We start from the raw sequence: 20,399 nt of genomic DNA on the forward strand, positions 1-20,399 counted from the left end.
CAGAAAGGCGGTAAAAGGGGGCGAAATCCAACAAATTCCTGGCTTACGGAAAGATAATCTGAATGCCCTGCGATAATTTAGCAAAAATAAAAAAGCTATTATTCATTTCATGGTTATATAAACCAGGCCCATTTCTCAGAGCTTAATGCGGTCGCATTAATCTGCATCTTCAAATGGGAAAGCTGGCCATTTTTCCCGAGATGCCAGGTGTTTTGAGCGCTGTGAGGACCAAATGTTCGGTCCCCAGACTCCTTTATTTCCAATTCTGCCAAATAATTCTGAGAGGGTCCATGTCCTTTAAGAAGGACCTTGTGCGTTGTTAAATATCATTCAGGGAATGGTAATTGCTAGAAAAGCCAAATGGGAGGGAAATGTGAAAACAAATAAAAGTGAGGAAAACTTTGCTTGAGCTTGTCAATCAGAAAGGTCGGCATTTCGGCAGTTCGAATCCCTAGCGCCGCGTAATGGAGTGAGCTCCCATTACTTGTCCCAGCTTCTGCCAACCTAGCAGTTCGAAAGCAGGTAAAAAATACAAGTAGAAAAATAGGAAACTTTGGTGGGAAGGTAACAGCGTTCCGTGCACCTTTGGTGTTTAGTCATGCTGGCCACATGACCACGGAGACGTCTTTGGACAGCGCTGGCTCTTCGGCTTTGAAACGGAGATGAGCACCTCCCTCTAGAGTCAGGAACAGCTAGCACATATGTGCGACGGAAACCATTTACTTTTATTACAAAGACACATTTGAGTTTGAATTTGCTTTGGTCCTGAAAGTCAATTCAATTTGAAACTTACACGATTATCCGTTGTTGTTGTTTTGTTTGAATACCGTTTCCTTCTTTTCAATTTTTCTGGAAAGGGGGTTCATTCTTAAATCATTTTGAACCATGTTTACGCCATGGTAGGTATGGGTTGCAGGATCCAATCTCTGATTTTTGCCAGGTTGGGGCCTATAAGAACTGTAGTCCAACATCATCTAGAAAGCATCAGGTTGCCTTCAGCCTGCTTGAAATTAGATGATTTTTCCTACAAAGTCAGTGAAATGTTTCCCCCCCCCCAATACTGATTTTCCAAACATTAAATATAGGGTGTGAAAGCCAAGTCCACCGATAACAAGAATGTTTTCTTGCAACTATTATCTTCCAGATAGAAGGCTGGATACTAAAAGAAACAACCTCTTTGTCAGGCAGACAGTTCCAAGCAGTTTGGCACACACAGTGGGAAGAAACAGCAACAGTTTTTTACTCCCAAAACCACATGTTGATATTTCAATAAGAAAACTTGCTTGATTCCTCCCTCTTTCTTTCTTTCTTTCTTTTTTCTTTCTTTCCTTCCTTCCTTTCTTACTATTTCTATTTCTCTCTTCTTTTTCTTCTTCCTTTCTTCTTCCTTTCTATTTCTATTATTTCTCTCTTTCTTCTTTCTTGTCTTTCTTTCTTCTCTTACTTTCTTTCAATTTCTCTCTCTTCTTTTTTCTTTTTTCTTCTTTCTTTCTATTATTTTCTCTTTCTTCTTTCTTGTCTTTCTTTTCTTTCATTCTTTCTTTCTTTCTTTCTTTCTTGTCTTTCTTTTCTTTCTTTCTTTCTTTCTTTCTTCTTTTTCCTTCTTTCTTTCTTTCTTTCTTTCCTTCCCTTTCTTCTCTATTTCTCTTCTTTTTTCTTTCTTTTTTCTTGTCTTTTTTTCCTCTCCTTTTCTTTCTTTATTTCCTCCCTCCCCTTCCTTCCCCTTCTCCCTTCCTCTCTCTCTCAAGATGATTTAATGCAGGGTCAGAAAGCTAGAAGGCAAAAACTGAGGAAGCAGAGTTTGGCAGATGCTCAAGACAAAAATCCTGGCAAGAAAATGTGTGCTCTTCAGCTGGCTGATCTGTGTGTCAACAACATGCTAATATCTCAACTTGAATCTACCTTGGTTGAGAAGAAGGAGAGCAGCAGGAGACACTAAATTAGCTAGTTTGGTCAAGAACTTAACATTTGTGATACGTTTTTTTTGTTTTGTTTTCCAAGGACTTTATCCAATTCGAGGTGAAAAAAAGATGAGAGGAAATCAAAACTGAGGCAGTGGGATCCTTCCTCTTTCTCTCACACATGCATAATCAATATTAAATAGGTCCAGTGGTGGGATTCATCCAGTTTGCACCTATTCGGGAAAACCGGTTGTTAACTTTCTAAGCAGTTCGGAGAACCAGTTGATGGAAGAAATCTCATTTTGTTTTTTCTCACTTCACAGGGCTAACCCTGTAAGGAAGGCAGGAAGGAAACATTCTGGTGTTGTTTCTAGACTAATCTTTATTGGCCTGCTTACAGAAACTGCCTCTCCGGTTAACCCTTATTACATTGTAACAGCTACGGCAAAGCGCCCATCGACCTGAGTGGCGTTGATTTGGCCACGCCCACACGGTCACATGACTACCATGCCCCGCCGACCCAGCTGGTCATTAGGGCAGAGAACCAGTTGTTAAATTATTTGAATCCCACAACTGAATAGGTCCCTTAGCAAAGGAGTAAGTCTAAATGTCTCATTAACAGAAGGTGAACCTGTCAAGGCTTTTTTGAAGCTATGAAATGGCTCGCATCCATCCATGTTTGTTATTCTAGAGCAGGGATGTCAAACTTGTGTCATCACGGCGTCACCATTTGAAGTATTGCTTCACTAAACCAGGTGTGGATGTGGCCAGCGTGTGACACATCCAGCCCAAGGGTTTGACACTCCTGTTCTAAAGGAAACAATCCAACACACATCCAAGCACTGAAAAAGCTGACATCCTTTCACACTTTCTGAAAATGCACAATTTTTAGTGGAATTAAGTGTGGTATTGCCTATAAAAACCTGTAGTAGATACACAGGGGTAGCTATTCCTCAATTCTTAGTAGATGTCCAAACCCACCATCCTGGGTCCAATGTTTGGGAAGCCAGGCTCTGCCTGTCACAATCCAGGACAAAGGGTGAGTGATGGAGGAGTAACACCTCCTTAAAAAACCTTGGTCCAGCTGGCCCGGCTGGTAGCACCTCATAAGGGCCCCTTTCAGGGTTACAGGAGAAGACAGTCAACGGTTTTGAAGGCGGAAGAGGGCTCTACACCACAACGGCAGATAAAGCGGCAGAACCATCTTCTAGGAAATGGTTGATTACAAACCTCCACTGCCTTGTGGCTATATCCATTACTGGAAAAGACTTCAGGAGTCAACCTCGAGGCAAAAACCGGAGCCGAAGTCCCAGAAGCAGTTCGTGACTGTGTACAACCACATTCTGGTAACTTCTGCAAAGCAGTTGGAACCAATTGTATCGGCTCTGCCATTCCATTGGACTATTTCAACAACGTGGAGCAGGGGGAATCTGCTTCTTGGGTAAGTCTATCCTCCATATTAATCTATCCAGGCCTCGTGCTCTGGAGAGGCACCTTTACCTCTTTCCAGAGCATGATACCATAATATTTTGCGACTGAAGGATGCCAATGCAGTAGATGTCCACTTTGCCCATCACTCTTTGCATCTGGTCTTTGCTAACTGACTTTGCACTAGGGGGAAAAAAAAGTTGATCAGCCAAATCCCTAATTCAACTGAGCCTCACATTAGTGCAATCTTATCTAATAACAGAAAGCTCAGATTATTTTACATCAGCTGCTTGTTTTCTTCTGTTATTCTTGCTTGCCCTGGTTTCTTATCACTATGTATCTGGTCAGCTTCCTTATCTCTCCTGGCTGCTGGTTCCAATTTTCTATTGTTTGAGATTTTTCCCTTGCCTGTACATACACAGAAAGGAGCATTTTAAAGGCTGCTTAAAAAGAAATCTAACTAATTCTAACATATATAAGATTGTTCAAGTTAATTATTATGCATTCTCACAATCTTCGTGACCTTTAGAACCTAACCCCAAGCCAAAACATCTGCCCTACCTAAGTAAATGAAATTCAGCGTAGATAAAAGTAAGATTCTACCGTTAGGTAATAAAAACCAATCAATGAGGTATAGATCATGGGTGTCAAATTCAAGGCCCGGGGGCTGGATCCGGCCCATCGGCTGTTCAGATGTGGCCCATGGGGCCACCCTAGAAGCAGGAAAGGACTGGCCCGTGGTCCTCTGTATCTCTGCGTGGCTCTCCCGAGCTCCGTTTTAGGCCATGATGGCCTCCTGCAATCCTTCAAGCGAAAACGGAACTCGGGGAGGCTGAATGCAGCCCCCCCCGGCTCCAATTTTGGCCGTGATGGCCAAGCAACCCTCTGACAGTGAAAATGGAGCCCAGGGAGGCCATGCACACTCCCCCAAGCTCCGTTTTTGCTGGGAGAGAGCTGCAGGAGGCCGTTGCGGCTGAAAACGGAGCCTCGATGAGTGACGTTGAGCCAGCCATGCCCACCCAGGCCATGCCCACCAACAGCCCCCTGAGGTCAAGCACAACCCTGATGTGGCCCTCAATGAAATCGAGTTTGACATCACTGGTAGAGACTATGTGAAACTTGGCTTGATGCCGGTAACTGTGGGAAGTGGACAGTCACTTCAATATGGGCCAACAGTATGCTGCAGCAGCCAAAAAAGCTAATGCAATCCTAGGCTGCATTAATAGAGGGATAGAATCAAGATCACATGACGTTCTAGTACCGGTTTATAAAGCCTTAGCAAGACCACACTTCTAGCACACTACTGCATCTAGTTTTGGTCACCATAATGCAAAAAAGATGTTGAGACTCTAGAAAGAGTGCGGAGAAGAGCAACAAAGATGATTAGGGGACTCGAGGATAAAATATATGAAGAATGGTTAAGGGAACTGGGTACATCTAGTTTAATGAAAAGAAGGAGTAGGGGAGACATGTTAACAGTGTTCCAATATTTGTGGGGTTCCTACAAAGAGGAAAGGGTCGAATTGTTTTCCCAAACACCAAAAGACAAGACAAGAAACAGTGGATGGAAACTAACCAAGGAGATAAGGAAAGGTAAAGGTTCCCCTGGCACATACCGTGTTCCTACATACTTTTGATCCCTGAAATAAGTGCTTGGTATTATTTTTGGGGAGGTCTTATTATTTTTGAGGTGCAGGAGGCAGCAAGAGTGGTCACCTCGTGGCTGCTGCTGTGTTGCAATATTTCTGGGAAGGGCTGATTTTCAGGGGAGGGCTGATTTTTCCGGGAAACAGGGTATGTGCTAGCATTTCCTGACTCTAGGGGGTGATGCTCAGCCAGCGCTGTCCAAAGACATCTCCGTGGTCATGTGGCTGGCATGACTAAATGCCAAAGGTGCACAGAACACTGTTTTCTTCCCAACAAAGGTGGTTCCTATTTTTCTACTTGCATTTTTACATGCTTTCGAACTGCTAGGTTGGCAGAAGCTGGGACAAGTAACAGGAGCTCACTCCATTGCACAGTGCTTGGGATTTGAACCACCGAATTGCTGACCTTTCTGATTAACAAGCTCAGTTTCTCAGCCACTGAGTCATCGCATCCCTAAACCAAGGAAATAAGCCACTTAAAACCGAGGAAGTAATTAACCAATGGAAAAGCTTTCCTCCAGAAGTTGTGGGTCCTCCATCACTGAAGGCTTTCAAAAAGAGACTGGACAACCATTTGTCTAAAATGATACAGGGTCTCCTGCTTGAGAAGGGGGTGGGACTAGTAGACCTCTGAGATCCCGCCCAACTCTATTATTCTATGTTCTAAGAAAGTTATTCATTGAATACAACTATAAAAAGGATTTCAATATTTCTAAAGCAACGTTTTCAACTCTGTACTTGGGCCCACCTTCTCCAAAACAAGTTGTTCTATCATCGGTGTCTGAAGGTAGAAAATGACCTCATGACCACAATGTGCCATTGCTGTGCAGAGGAAGCAAAGGGATTGCGTGCCATTTGGGTCATGATGTGATTGAAATTACATAATGCCACCATTACGACCCATGACACTTCTGCAAGATTCTGATGCTTTCCATGTTGATGTTGCAACTTATGGCCACAGACTTTAAGTTTGTATGGTATGTGCTTGAGAATTCCATGACAGCATGGAAGAAGTCCATAACTTACATTGAGGCCAACATTTTTGTTGCTAAGTGAAGCATTCATTAAGTGAATTTTCTCCCATTTTACGACCTTTCATGCCACAATTGTAAAGTGAATCCCTGCAGCTGTTAAGTTAGTAGCACGGTTGTTAAATGAATCTGGCTTCCCCACTGACTTTGCTTGTCAGAAGGTCGCAAAAGCAAATCACATGACCCCAGGACACTGCAACAGTCATAAGTACATGCCAGTTGCTAAGCATTTGAACTTTGATCACGGGACTATGGGGATATGTCAGAGTGCACGAAATATAGTAAACAGAGTTCAGATTTCAAATAGTGGTTTATCTACAAGGAATATATACATAGGCGTACTAGACAAAGTCGGGCAATCAATCATCAACTACAGCATGGAAACATACACGGAGAGAGAGAAGGCCTGGCAGATCCTCTCTTATATATATAATTATATATACAGCCTCTTAAAGTGATAAGTTAAATAACCCTGCTGACTCATTCTCTCTGCATCATGTCAGTATTACAGCATTATGGCATTACAACATTACAGCAGCTGGTCAGCTGTTAAATCATCATTACCCTGACAGAATACTACAATGTTTGTGTGAAAAACAGTTGTAAGTCCCTTTTTTTAGTGTTTTTGTAACTTTGTTCATTCACTAAATGAACTGTTGTAAGTCAAGGACTATGTGCCAGGAAAAGTTGTAAAATTGGGCAAAACATATGTAGCAAATTTCTCACTTAGCAACATACATTTTGGGCTCAATTGTAGTCAAGACTACCTATAGAAGGCATCAGGATGTCTTCAAATTTCTATGTTCTATCATATCACAAGACCTAAAGTAGACACCTAACATCAAAAACCTCATCAAAAAGGTACAACAAAGAATGTTCTTTCTGCGCCAACTCAGGAAGCTCAAACTGCCCAAGGAGCTGCTGATTCTGTTCCACAGAGGAATTATTGAGTCTGTCATCTGCACCTCCATAACTGTCTGGGTTGGCTCTGAAACCCAACAAGACACAGACTTCAACGGATAATTAGAACTGCAGAGAAAACAATGGCTACCACCCTGCCTTCCATTGAGGACCTGTACAATGCAAGAGTCAGAAAGATGGCTGTGAAAAAACAGTATTTACAGACCCCTCACATCCTGGACATAAATTGTTTTAACTCCTACCCTCAAAATGACACTATAGAGCACTGCACACCAGAACAACTAGACACAAGGACAGTTTTTTCCCTGAATGCCATCACTCTGCTAAATAAATAGTAATTCCCCCACCACTGTCAAACTATTTACTAAATGTACATTACTATTACTATTAATCTTCTTTCTATTAATTACTATTAATTCATCTATCACCCATCTCCTCCCACTTATGACTGTAGGACTGTAACTTTGTTGCTGGTATCCTTAAGATTTATATTGATTGTTTCCTAGTATGATTTGATTGTTTATTTGTACCTTATGATTATCTTTAAGTGTTGTACCTTATGATTCATGATGAATGTATCTTTTCTTTTATGTACACTGAGACCATATGCACCAAAGACAAATTCCTTGTGTGTCCAATCACACTTGGCCAATATAGAATTCTCCTCTGTTCTGTTCTCTTCCTATTCCTATTCCTATTCCATTCCATTCTATCCCATTCTATTCTATTCTATTCTATTCTATATGTGCTTGATTCATGGGTATGAAATATTCAGAGGCTAAAATCTCAGAGGACCATCAAACCTCACAAAATTTCAGTTCCTTCACTCCTGAGATCTTTCATGGTTGAGGGATTGAGATCTCACCCAAAGTCCTCATGATGGTGCAGAAGGTCACCAACTTCTCATGAAGTTTCCCCATTGCTTTCTAAACTCTCCTGAAATATCTATGTTCTGGATTAACTCGCAGAAAAAGATTTCGCCAAACAGCCTTGAGAATTTTCAACTTGCCATGACCATGATCTGACAATGTTGGAGCGTGGCAAGTACGGCGTGGTCTCCGCTGAGAAATAAGCATGAGTCACCTTGGAAGAGTTTGGACATTCACTTGGACAAATCATCAAATATTTTCACTTGGAAGTATTTCAGAGAAGGAGCAGCTTTGAGAGAAATAATAACCTAACCAGTGGGATGCAACCAGTTTAACAAACGGTTTGGTGGGTGCATGCAGGCCCCTAACGGACTTGCACAGCAATTTGAAGCTCAGCTGCTTATCTTCTAAGGCAGCCCTGGTAAGTAGAATAGCGGAGGTGCGGAAATCAGCTGAGCCAGAAAGAAGGAAATATAGGACAGGATAATGCAGAAGTGGGTGGGTGGAGCCAATTGATCATCGCCACTACCAGTTTGCCCAAACCAGTCCGAACCGGCTAAATACCACATCTGATCCTAACATCCCTCTCAAACCAAGATGATTGTGGCTCACACATTTATTGAAGAAGTTAAGGAAGGATCCACATTACGTTCCTTTGACCCCAAAGGTGCTTTTTCAAGAGGCAACTGGACTTTTTGGTTTTTCTTTGAACACGTTTTGCTTCTCATCCAAGAAGCTTCTTCAGCTCTGAAGCATCTTGGAGAAGAAGCGAAATGTCTTCAAGAAAAAAACTAAGCCCAGTTGCCTCTTGAAAAAATACCTTTGGGACAACCATGACCTGGATGACTGAGAATCTCCTTAGCATTAAGGAATTAAGAATACAGGTAATCCCTGATTTACAACCATCTGTGTAGTGATCATTCAAAATTACTATGGCACTACAAAAAGTGACTTGGTCTTCTAACTGAGGCTTCCCAAGAGCATGAAGCAAACTCCTTGTCCCGACAAAAACCCCTTTTATTAATTTACTGTGAATTCTGCTCATTCACATCCAGCAAAGTCTTTCAAGGGAGGATTTACACTCACAGACCTTATGTGGCTTGGACAGCTGCCAGGCCGATATCTGCAGAACTTGGCAAGGAGCCTCGGAGAGTCATGGACCAATTAAGTGAACTAATTGTCTCCTGCAAACTCCACTCCCTTTTCACTCCTCTTTTATTTCCTCTGGGAGGGGCCATTCATCGTCCACCTGTGGCCTTACTCCCAAGTCGACCCCTGCTCTTTAGCTATTCCCTTCATCTTGGAACTCTGCGCATGCGCATACAGGGAACAGGCTCCAGCTGTTCATCTGATTCACTGATGTCTGACTCTGAAGGCAGCTGATAACTGCCAAACGGCTCTGGATCCATCTCTGCCTCCGACACAGAGCCTTCATCAGAGCCTTCCTCAGACTCCAAGACTGGACCATGTTCCTCCCCAACCTTCTCACTGTCCTAATCTGCTGCCAGCTCTGCTGGCTGCTGGTGGGCCACAAAACCTGGGACCATTTTTCACACTTACAACCATTGTCAAAATTTGGATGCTTGGCAACAGGTTCCTATTTATGTTGGTTGCAACGTCAAGAGGTCATCTGATCAACCTTTTAGTGACCTTCTGACAGGCAAAGCCAATGGGGAAGCCAGACTTACTTAACAACAGTTTGATTAATTCAACAACCCCGGTGACTTGCTTAACAACGGTGTGGCAAGACAAGTCATGAAATGGGGCAAAACTCACTCAGCAACTATCCCGCTTAGCAACACAAATCCTGGGCTCTTGTGGTCCTAAGTTGAAGAATATGTATGTGTAACTTCATTTGTGCAGGAAACAGGTCTCCCAAGATTGTACAGTCCTTACCTGTGGGCAGTCTTTGATGTAGTGTCCCTTGTTAAAACAAAGGTGACACAAATAGTTTGGCGGAGGTCTCTTGCTTGGCTTTCTGGCATCTGATGATAGGGAAATGTCAGAGAAATGTTCCGTAAGGGAATTCAAGCCATCCACGATGTTATTAAGAGAACCATAAGGAGAGGCACTCTTATACAGACTGCTGTTCAAGGCCTGGAAAAGAAAAAGATAAATCTAGTTGTTGTTGTTATTTTTCCCAAGGTGAGCACTTTTGATTTATCCTGCACCAGCTGATAACCTGGCATTGCCCGGGTATTTATTTATAGGGGGAAAATGTCTGGACCAATTGTAAATTCTAATGTTGAATTATCCCCCTTACCAGAGGGATCCCCCTTGTGGAGTACTGTGAAGCCGTTACCATGGCAACTCCACTTTGCTGCACAGTAGAAGCCATTTAAGGCAGTACAGTAGAAGACATTTTAAGGCACAACAGGCTGTATCTTAATAGAAAACACACCCCCAGGGGTTTTAGGGATGTCTTACCCCCATAGTATTTCTTTCCAGAGAGTAAGTCATCTATGTACCAAATTTGGTGGAAATTGCTTGAGGTGTTCCAGGGTTATGCTGGAACATACATACCTATAGCCGTATATACTGTATATAAATATAAAAAGGCATATTTGAAATCGTGACAGTTGCAATCATAGCGACATGTTAGATCAATCAAAGCAGAGGGCAGGAAAAGAAACAATGGGTGGATATGAGCTAAAGACAGATCCAACGTGGAACTAAGGAGGAACTTAGAAGGTCCATCTGGCAGGACCCAGAAGAAAGGTCTTCTCCATGGTGGCTCCCTTCCTTTGGAACATCATCCCCACAGAGATTAGATTGACCCAGGAGTGAAATCCAGCAGGTTCTGACAGGTTCCGGAGAACCGGTAGCGAAAACCTTGAGTAGGTCAGAGAACCAGCAAATGCCACCTCTGGCTGGCCCCAGAGTGGGGTGGAAATGGAGATTTTGCAGTATCCTTCCCCTGCCATGCCCACCAAGCTACAACACACCCACCAAGCCACAGAACCAGTAGTAAAAAAAATTGAATTTCACCACTGGATTGACCCCCCTTTTTTGATCCTCTTTTGCAGGCTCTGAAAACCTGATTTTGCCCCACGGGCCTAGGGAATGATCTAAAGTGAGCTGGAGCACATCAAGTGGTTTGTTTGGTTGATTGTTGTCACTGGGGGTGGGGTGTTTTATTGCTTGCATATTGGGTTTTGATTCTTGGTAAGTCACAGAGAGTGAGTGGACCACCATATAAATTCTTTTAAACAAACAAATAAATAAAACTTCCTGACCATGAAAACAACTCATCAATGGGATAGCCTGCCTTCTGGTAGTTGTAGGTGCTCCATCACTTGGGGGGGGGGGGGGGGTTAAGAAAAGATTGGCTAGTCATTTGTCCGGAATGGTATAGGAGGGTTGGAATAGAGGACCTCGAAGGCCCCTTCTAATCCTGTGAATCTTTGTTCTATGATAATCCAAGGATAAACAGAATTTACTTATCCGACTCTCATCAAAAATCAAATGAATAAAATCAAAGCAGGGGCCCAGTTTGTAACAAATCTGCGGCGGGATTTCAGTAACTAAACTGAGTTCAAGGCAAGGCCCGGGGGCCAGTTCTGACCCATGAAGTGCTTAGATCTGGCCCACGCGGCCACCCTGAAAACAGCGAAGGATCGGCCCGTGGTGCCTCTGCCAGTGAAAATGGAGCTTGGGAGGGCCATGTGCAGCCCTCCTAAGCTCCATTTGCGCTGGCCGAAGGTTGCAGGACACAATCCCAGCCGGAAATGGAGCTTGGGAGGGCTGTGAATGGCCCCTGAGCTCCATTTGCACTGGCAGAAGGTTGCAGGAGGCTGTCCCAGCCGAAAAAGGAACTCAGGAGTCCGTTTTCGCTGGCAGAGCACTCGAGATGCCACAGGTGCCCCAACACGAGTGACATCATGCTGGCAACACTCACCCTGGCCATGCCTACCCTGACCCGTGAGGTCAAACACAAGCCTGATGTGGCCCTCAATGAAATCTAGTTTGACACCCCTGTTGTAAACAGAGGTGTGTTTTAACAATATACATAACTGCATCAAACGATCACTGCCCATTCTATTATACCAGAAGTTCATGTTTCATTGCCATGATAGGTGTGCTACAATATTCCCTTGGGCTGGGGGGGGGGAGTGCAGTTAGGGGGGTGGGATTGCTGTTAATTTTGAGCTTGCAACAGCCAATGTAAATTGCACCCGGATTTCAGACGTCTCCCGGTGGTCTACTTAGAGAGACCCTTTAGGCCAGGGGTGTCCAAACTTGGGAACTTTAAGACTTGTGGACTTCAACTCCCAGAATTCCCCAGCTGGGGAATTCTGGGAGTTGAAGTCCACAAGTCTTAAAGTTCCCAAGTTTGGACACCCCTGCTTTAGGCCAACAGACAAACAGAACGCAAGATTTCTTTGGCTGAAATAAGTAAGATGGACCTTCCTCTTCCCATTTATCGGACTTCAGGCTGAGGATTATCGCATGGAATTTCTCCCACCATCTGCAAGTCCCCAGGAAGAAGAATGAATTGGTGCATTCAGAAAATGGGAAAGCAACACTGTTCAGATACAAAGGACTATTATTTGATGCTCTTGCTTTCAACAATCCTGGTGTGGTTAGAAGTTTGACGAGAACCATTTTAAAAAAAAATGCACACACACACACAGACACAGACACACACACCAAGACATTCTTGGCACCCAAAGCTATTGAAAAAAATGACATTTTAAAACGCCAGGAAAGGTCAAACATGTAAAATAAGTAATTGCTTATTTGTGGCGGGTTAAACAGCCTTAAACCCTCTGTTCTGAATTTTACAAAAAAAAAGAAAAGAAACTATACAGAGAAGTTAAAGCGACATCTGTTTTTGTTTTCTTCCTGCAGAAAACCTGTGGTCATTTAACTATTCCTTGTTAATTGCTCCCTGGCTCCCCCCCCCCACTTGCTTTGGGATGCCTGCTGGATTTAGTGGCTGTTCAAAGTCTGGAGGGAAAAAAAGGATCTTGCCTTTCCAGGATATTCCTCTCTGTTTGCAAAACTTTGCCCAAGTTCCAGAGGTGGTATTCAGCTGGTTCGGACCAGTTCACCCAAACCAGTAGTGAAAATCACGGGTGAGCCTGTCCACCTACCCCAGCTCTATGCCATCCTATTTAGGCACATTTTCAAGCCATGTGCATGCGTGCAATCCACACACGCAAGCAAAGTGCATGCACAGACGGTCTTGCGCATGCATCGATGCGCACACTCACATTTGCTAACTGGTAAGGAAAGTAAGTGAATGCCACCTCTGACAAGGCCTAATATAAAAATGCACTTCCTTACAAATGTATTCAAATTCTGGCTGAACCGAGAAATTAAAAATCCTGAGAATTAAAAGAAGGGCGAACTTACTGAAGATGGCTCCAAAATGCCAAATCTTTCCTCTGTCAAAGACATCCAAGGGTAGATATATAATTTTCCCAAGAGGCCACACGAGAAACTGGGAGTGTTGTGGAGGACCGAACCAATAGGACCAAGACATTATTGTGAAGGTGTGTAGGTGTGTGCACACACAAACGTACATTGAAAAAAAAAATAGCTGTTGCCTTCAAAATAAAAGCAATGCATTTATATTGCAACCATGCCCTGCAGTTATTTAGATTTGACTAGCTGATAAACTGGCGCTGCCTGGGTATGTATTTATCCCAACCCTCCTTCCAGGAACATCGCCGCAATTTCTAATGCTGGATTTTCCTCTTTACCAGAGGGAGCCCCCTTGTGGAGTACTGTGAAGCCGTTACCATGGCAACTGCACAGTGCTGTACAGTAGAAGCCATTTTACGGCACAACAAGCTCTTAACAGAACACACACACCGAGGGGTGTTAGGGGTGTCTCACCCTCACAGTATTTGTTTCCAGTGGGTAAGTCATTTGTGTGCCAAGTTTGGTTTAAATTACTCAAAGCGTTCCAGAGTTATGTTGGAACATACACACAGCCATTTTTATAGAGAGAGATTTTTAATTACTGATTGACCTCACGCGAGCCAGGCAGGGATGCGGCTAAAACAATTCACCATGGCCAAGTTGCCATCCAACTCGCACAACCAACTTGTCACAGCCAACTCACCGCTGGACAAGAGTTATGCTAATATCGAACAAATAAAGGAATACGGTAAAATCATTAAAGAAAAGGAGAGACAAAATGAAATGTGAATGACAAAAATTAAAATAATTTTAACTAATTTAAATATTGAAGTTGAACAGTTGAATTGTCTCGCAGCGAGTTGTCCTATGGCGAGTTGACCATGGCAAATTGGCTGTGGTGAGTTGTCCCATTCCCAACAGTCATAGCCCAGATGTGGTCCATAAAATGCCAATGTCTGTTCTATGCTCACTACAAGAACAGATACAAGTGGACACTCTGCTAGAGAAGTGTTTGGCCAGTGGTAATGGATACCTGTGAAAGATAAACATGAAAAAGCAGCCATTAAGGATCTGGGGAGAGTTACTCATGGCTAATCCACACCAACGTGAGGATCGGACATCTCTGATTTGGGGATGGGATGGAGGAATGGGTGATGTCTTCAACTCACATGAGCTTTTGTAGGAAGTCCCAAAGGTGTTTTTTCAAGAGGCAACTGGACTTTCTGGTTTTTCTTTGAAGACGTTTGGCTTCTCATCCAAGAAGCTTCTTCAGCTCTGACTGGATGGTGGAGGATGGAAAGATTTATATTCCTTGCAGTCATCTGGTCGTTAGCACTCTCTCTTCAGCTCTGAGCTGAAGAAGCTTCTTGGATGAGAAGCAAAACTTCTCCACAGAAAAACCAGAAACTCCAGTTGCCTCTTAAAAAAACACCTTTGGGACAATCATGATCCGGAAGACTAAGAATGTCCATCAACTATTGTAGGAGATAAAGTAGGAAGGAGACCTGAAATCCGAATGGTTTGGCTGTGGGTCAAAATTAGTATTACTCCCTCTCCCTCGTAAACAAATCCTTCATTAAGATGGGATGGTCCTCTAGAGCTAAGGAGAGAAAGATAAGGAGAGAGAGAGAGAGAGAGAGAGAAAGAGAGAGAGAGAGAGAGAGAGAGAGAGAGAGAGAGAGAGAGAGAGAGAGAGGGAGGGAGGGAGGGAGGGAGGGAGGGAGGGAGGGAGAGAGAGAGAGAGAGAGAGAGAGAGAGAGAAGGGGGGCAGACATTGGGCTTCCTGCCACAAAAGCCAGACTTCTGGTGTCTTCCCTCCCTCTTGCTTTAATTCCTTTGTTTTCTGATTTTGTTTTTACTGATTCAGCAGTTGAACAAGGAAGTGTTGGTTATTTCTTGCTTTCTATTATTTCTTCCACACTAAGGGAAATAAAAGGGGATGGCAGTGCATGAAATAAATAGTCAGGATGGCTATCACAACAAGAATTCTGTGTTATCAGCATGGACAGGTTGTGATGGCAGATATCTCCAAGAGATAAAGTCAGCCACGATGTTAAAAAAAGATGTGGAGACTCTAGACAGAGTGCAGAGAAGAGCAACAAAGATGATTAGGGGACTGGAGACTAAAACATATGAAGAACGGTTGCAGGAACTGGGTATGTCTAGTTTAATAGAAAAAAGGACTAGGGGAGACATGATAGCAGTGTTCGAATATCTCAGGGGTTGCCACAAAGAAGAGGGAGTCAAGCTATTCTCCAAAGCACCTGAGGGTAGGACAGGAAGCAATTGGTGGAAACTGATCAAGGAGAGAAGCAACCTAGAACTAAGGGGAAATTTCCTGACTGTTAGAACAATTAATCAGTGGAACAACTTATCTCCAGAAGTTATGAATGCTCCAACACTGGAAGTTTTTAAAATGAGACTGGACAGCCACTTGTCTGAAATGGTATCGGGTTTCCTGCCTGAGCAGAAGACCTCCAAGATCCCTTCCAACTCTGTTATTCTCTGTTAGCCTCTTTGGGCTCTTTAGAGTTAACAGGATTAATTTCACAGACAGTTTGATTTGCTCCTTTCTTCTCTTCGGTCTTTGTTTTTCTTATTTTTGGCCAGTGGAAGGACACTAGTTTCATCTTGAGCAGTAGGGAATAAAATGGAGAACCTTCAATGGTTTGTGTATACCATAGACAATTAAAACTTTTGCAAGAAAAGGAAGCAACGTCTGTCTGAACTTCCTCCCGAACTCAACCAATTTACGGTTTCTTTGAAGAAGATTTATTTTAGGACCACAATTCTAAGGAGCTCAGTGAAGTTCCATCAAGTAGGACTCAAGAACGGGAGACTAGATTGAAAAATGTAATCTGCTCCATTTGACTTTACGAAGATCACCATTCCTTTTTCGTCTGTTGATTTTTCAAGGCAAGTTTAACTGTGGTGTTGTGCAGAGTGCAGAAAGGAAGAGCGCCTGTCAAAATATTTAGCATGCAGGCAGTCCTCAACTTATGACCATAGTTGAGCCCAAAGTTTCAAATGCTAAGTGAGACATTCGTTAAGTGAGTTGCCCCATTTTACAACCTTTCTTGCTATACAACTAAGAGTTGAGGTGGCGCAGTGGTCAGAGTGTGGTACTGCTGATGTTATGTAACGCGAGGTCCGTGGTTAACAAGGCCCCCCTCATCAGTGACTTGATCACAGAGGGGGAGCCGGACCTCGCAGGAATAGCGGAAACCTGGTTGGGCCCAGAGGGGGGGTTGCCCCTCAGGGAAATGTGCCCTCCAGGTTACCGTGTATTCCACCAGCCACGGGCCCAAGGTAGGGGTGGGGGGTAGCGATTATCATCCGGGACGATCTGGCACCGAGAGAATTCACTGTGTCGCAGACATCTGGTTGTGAGTCTCTGGGCGTAAAGTGGGGCCCAGGGAGTCAGTTGGGCCTGTTGATAGTATACCTGGCTCCCCGCCATACATCAACGGCCCTGCCCGAGCTCCTCGAGCGGATCGCGGAGATGGCGGTTGAGACCCCCAAACTACTAGTGATGGGGGATTTCAACCTGCCGTCGACGGGAAAGGCATCCGAGGTAGCCCGGGAATTCATGGCTTCCATGACAGCCATGGGTCTGACTCAAGTAATTCAGGACCCCACTCACAAGCGAGGCCACATTCTGGATCTTGTGTTTGTCTCCGACCAGTGGACGAGTGATCTGGGAAGAGGGCATTTAGTCATCACGCCCCTGTCATGGTCAGATCACTCACTTCTCCAGCTGGACTTCCCTGGCGCTACTCCCCACCGCGGGGAGGCGGAACCAGATTATCCCAGATGGTTCCGCCCCAGGCGCCTGATGGAACCGGATAGGTTCCAGGCGGAGCTTGGGCCACCTCCTGCTGACCTGTCCCGCCCCGGGCTGAGGACCTGGTAGCCGCATGGAATAATGCGGCTGCCGGTGCCTTGGACCGGGTGGCACCTTTGCGGCCTCTCCGACGGCCACGATCGACCCGGGCCCCCTGGTTTAACGGGGAGCTAAGGGCGATGAAACGCCTTAGGAGACGCCTGGAGAGTAAGTGGAGATCCTCCCGCTCCGAAGCTGACCGAACACAGGTAAGAGCCTACATAAGGACCTACCTTGTGGCAATAAGAGTGGCCAAACGTCAGTATTGTGCCACTCTTATAGCGTCCGCAGAGAACCGCCCTGCCGCCCTGTTTCGGGTGACCCGCTCCCTTCTGTCACAGGAGCAGCGGGACCCCCCATTGCAGGGCAGGGCAGAGGAATTTGGAGAGTTCCTGCAGGATAAAATCGATCATATCCGGAGAGGTTGGACCCACTCCAGTGCTCCAGTGGGGACGTCCGAGACTAGTCTTGAGAGACCATGCTGGGAGGAGTTTGACCCTGTTGTCATCGAAGATTTGGACAGGTTGCGCGGGCGACTGCGGGCCACCACATGTTTACTGGACCCGTGTCCCTCCTGGTTGGTACTGGCCTCCTGGGAGGGCTCACGAGGCTGGCTACTGGGACTGGTGAACGCTTCGTTGGGGGAGGGCCTGATGCCGGCCGCCTTGAAAGAGGCGGTGGTCAGGCCCCTGCTCAAGAAGCCTTCTCTGGACCCAAAGGAGCTAGCAAATTATCGTCCTGTCTCCAACCTTCCTTTTTTAGCGAAGGTTGTTGAGAGTGTGGTGGCTCAGCAGTTTCCACGCCACCTGGAGGAAGCTGATTATCTAGACCCGCGCCAGTCCGGCTTCCGACCCGGTCACAGCACGGAGACGGCCTTGGTCGCGTTGGTGGATGATCTCTGGAGGGCAAAGGATGGGGGTTGTTCCTCCATCCTTGTCCTATTAGATCTCTCGGCGGCCTTCGATACCATCGACCATGGTATCCTATTGCGCCGGCTGGAGGGGTTGGGGGTTGGAGGCACCGTGCTACGGTGGTTCCGCTCCTACCTCTCTGGCCGGACGCAATGTGTGTTGACGGGGGAGCAGAGGTCGACCGCAAGGCCCCTCATCTGTGGGGTCCCACAGGGGTCGATCCTCTCGCCTCTCCTGTTCAACATATATATGAAGCCGCTGGGCGAGATCATCTGTGGTTTTGGGGTGAGTTACCATCTGTACGCTGATGATACTCAGTTGTACATTTCCACCCCAAACCACCCCAACGAGGCTGTCGAAGTGATGGCCCGGTGTCTGGAAGCCGTACGGGTCTGGATGGATGACAACAGGCTCAGGCTCAACCCCTCCAAGACAGAGTGGCTGTGGTTCCCGGCTTCCCGATTCAATCAGCATATTCCATCGCTGACCATCGGGGATGAGCAATTAGCCCCGGTGGAAGGGGCGCGCAACTTGGGCATCCTCCTTGACGATCGGCTGACCTTAGAAGATCACGTGGCGGCCGTGGCAAGGGGGGCGTTCCACCAGGTTCGCCTGGTGCGCCAGTTGCGGCCCCTTTTGGACCGGGAGGCCTTGCGCACAGTCACTCACACGCTGGTGACGTCCTGCCTAGACTACTGTAACGCTCTCTACATGGGGCTCCCCTTGAGGTGCGCCCGGAGACTGCAGTTGGTCCAGAATGCAGCCGCACGGGTTATTATGGGGAGATCGAGATTCTCCCATATAACACCTATCCTGCGCGAGCTGCACTGGCTTCCTGTGGCCTACCGGGTGCGCTTCAAGGTACTGGTTACCATCTTCAAAGCGCTCCATGGCACAGGGCCCAGTTACCTGCGGGATCGCGTCCTGCCCCATACATCCCTGCGACCCATTCGCTCACACAGAGAGGGGCTACTCTGGGTGCCGTCCTCTAGAGAGTGCCAGAGGGCGGTGCCCAGGAGTAGGGCCTTCTCTGTGGTGGGCCCTACCCTTTGGAATGACCTCCCCCCAGACATCCGGACAACAACCGACCTTCGCTCCTTCCGTATGAAGCTGAAGACCTACCTGTTTTGTCAAGCCGGCCTGGCATAACGTTACAATCTTGCCACCCCAGGTCATTTTATAATGGGAAATTTTGTTTTTTAAAGTTTTTAGAGTTTAATATTTTTGGGGTTTTAAATTTTGTAAGTATGCTTATTTATGGACTTATTTTTACCTCCTCTGCACGATATATGGTGCTATCTTGATTATTGCTCTGTACGTCGCCCCGAGTCCCTGTGGGGAGAGGGGGCGACTAATAAGTTCAATAAAATAAATAATAATAAATAAATAAATAATAATAGAAAAAAGGACTAGGGGAGACATGATAGCAGTGTTCGAATATCTCAGGTGTTGCTACAAAGAAGAGGGAGTCAAGCTATTCTCCAAAGCACCTGAGGGTAGGACAAGAAGCAATGGGTGGAAACTGATCAAGGAGAGAAGCAACCTAGAACTAAGGGGAAATTTCCTGACTGTTAGAACAATTAATCAGTGGAACAACTTATCTCCAGAAGTTATGAATGCTCCAACACTGGAAGTTTTTAAAATGAGACTGGACAGCCACTTGCCTGAAATGGTATCGGGTTTCCTGCCTGAGCAGAAGACCTCCAAGATCCCTTCCAACTCTGTTATTTTCTGTTAGCCTCTTTGGGCTCTTTAGAGTTAACAGGATTAATTTCACAGACAGTTTGATTTGCTCCTTTCTTCTCTTCGGTCTTTGTTTTTCTTATTTTTGGCCAGTGGAAGGACACTAGTTTCATCTTGAGCAGTAGGGAATAAAATGGAGAACCTTCAATGGTTTGTGTATACCATAGACAATTAAAACTTTTGCAAGAAAAGGAAGCAACATCTGTCTGAACTTCCTCCCGAACTCAACCAATTTATGGTTTCTTTGAAGAAGATTTATTTTAGGACCACAATTCTAAGGAGCTCAGTGAAGTTCCATCAAGTAGGACTCAAGAACGGGAGACTAGATTGAAAAATGTAATCTGCTCCATTTGACTTTACGAAGATCACCATTCCTTTTTCGTCTGTTGATTTTTCAAGGCAAGTTTAACTGTGGTGTTGTGCAGAGTGCAGAAAGGAAGAGCGCCTGTCAAAATATTTAGCATGCAGGCAGTCCTCAACTTATGACCATAGTTGAGCCCAAAGTTTCAAATGCTAAGTGAGACATTCGTTAAGTGAGTTGCCCCATTTTACAACCTTTCTTGCTATACAACTAAGAGTTGAGGTGGCGCAGTGGTCAGAGTGTGGTACTGCAGGCTACTTCTGCTGCCTGCCGGCTGCCTGCACTTTGGCAGTTCGAATCCCACCAGGCCTTCCATTCTTCTGAGGTGGGTAAAA

General features: G+C 45.3%; 1 protein-coding gene across 1 annotated transcript in view; it reads right to left on the minus strand.

Annotated features, from left to right (window-relative positions):
- The window catches only part of ZCCHC24 (zinc finger CCHC-type containing 24), a 150,834-nt gene that overhangs the window by 88,760 nt on the left and 41,675 nt on the right, over nt 1-20,399 (minus strand). The window contains exon 2 of the mRNA XM_081953793.1: nt 9,693-9,893. Coding sequence (XP_081809919.1) covers nt 9,693-9,893 — 201 coding nt within the window. The remainder of the gene's footprint in view (nt 1-9,692; nt 9,894-20,399) is intronic.

Source organism: Natrix helvetica, assembly GCF_964273705.1.
Source record: "Natrix helvetica genome assembly, chromosome: 5".
Taxonomy (NCBI): domain Eukaryota; kingdom Metazoa; phylum Chordata; class Lepidosauria; order Squamata; family Natricidae; genus Natrix; species Natrix helvetica.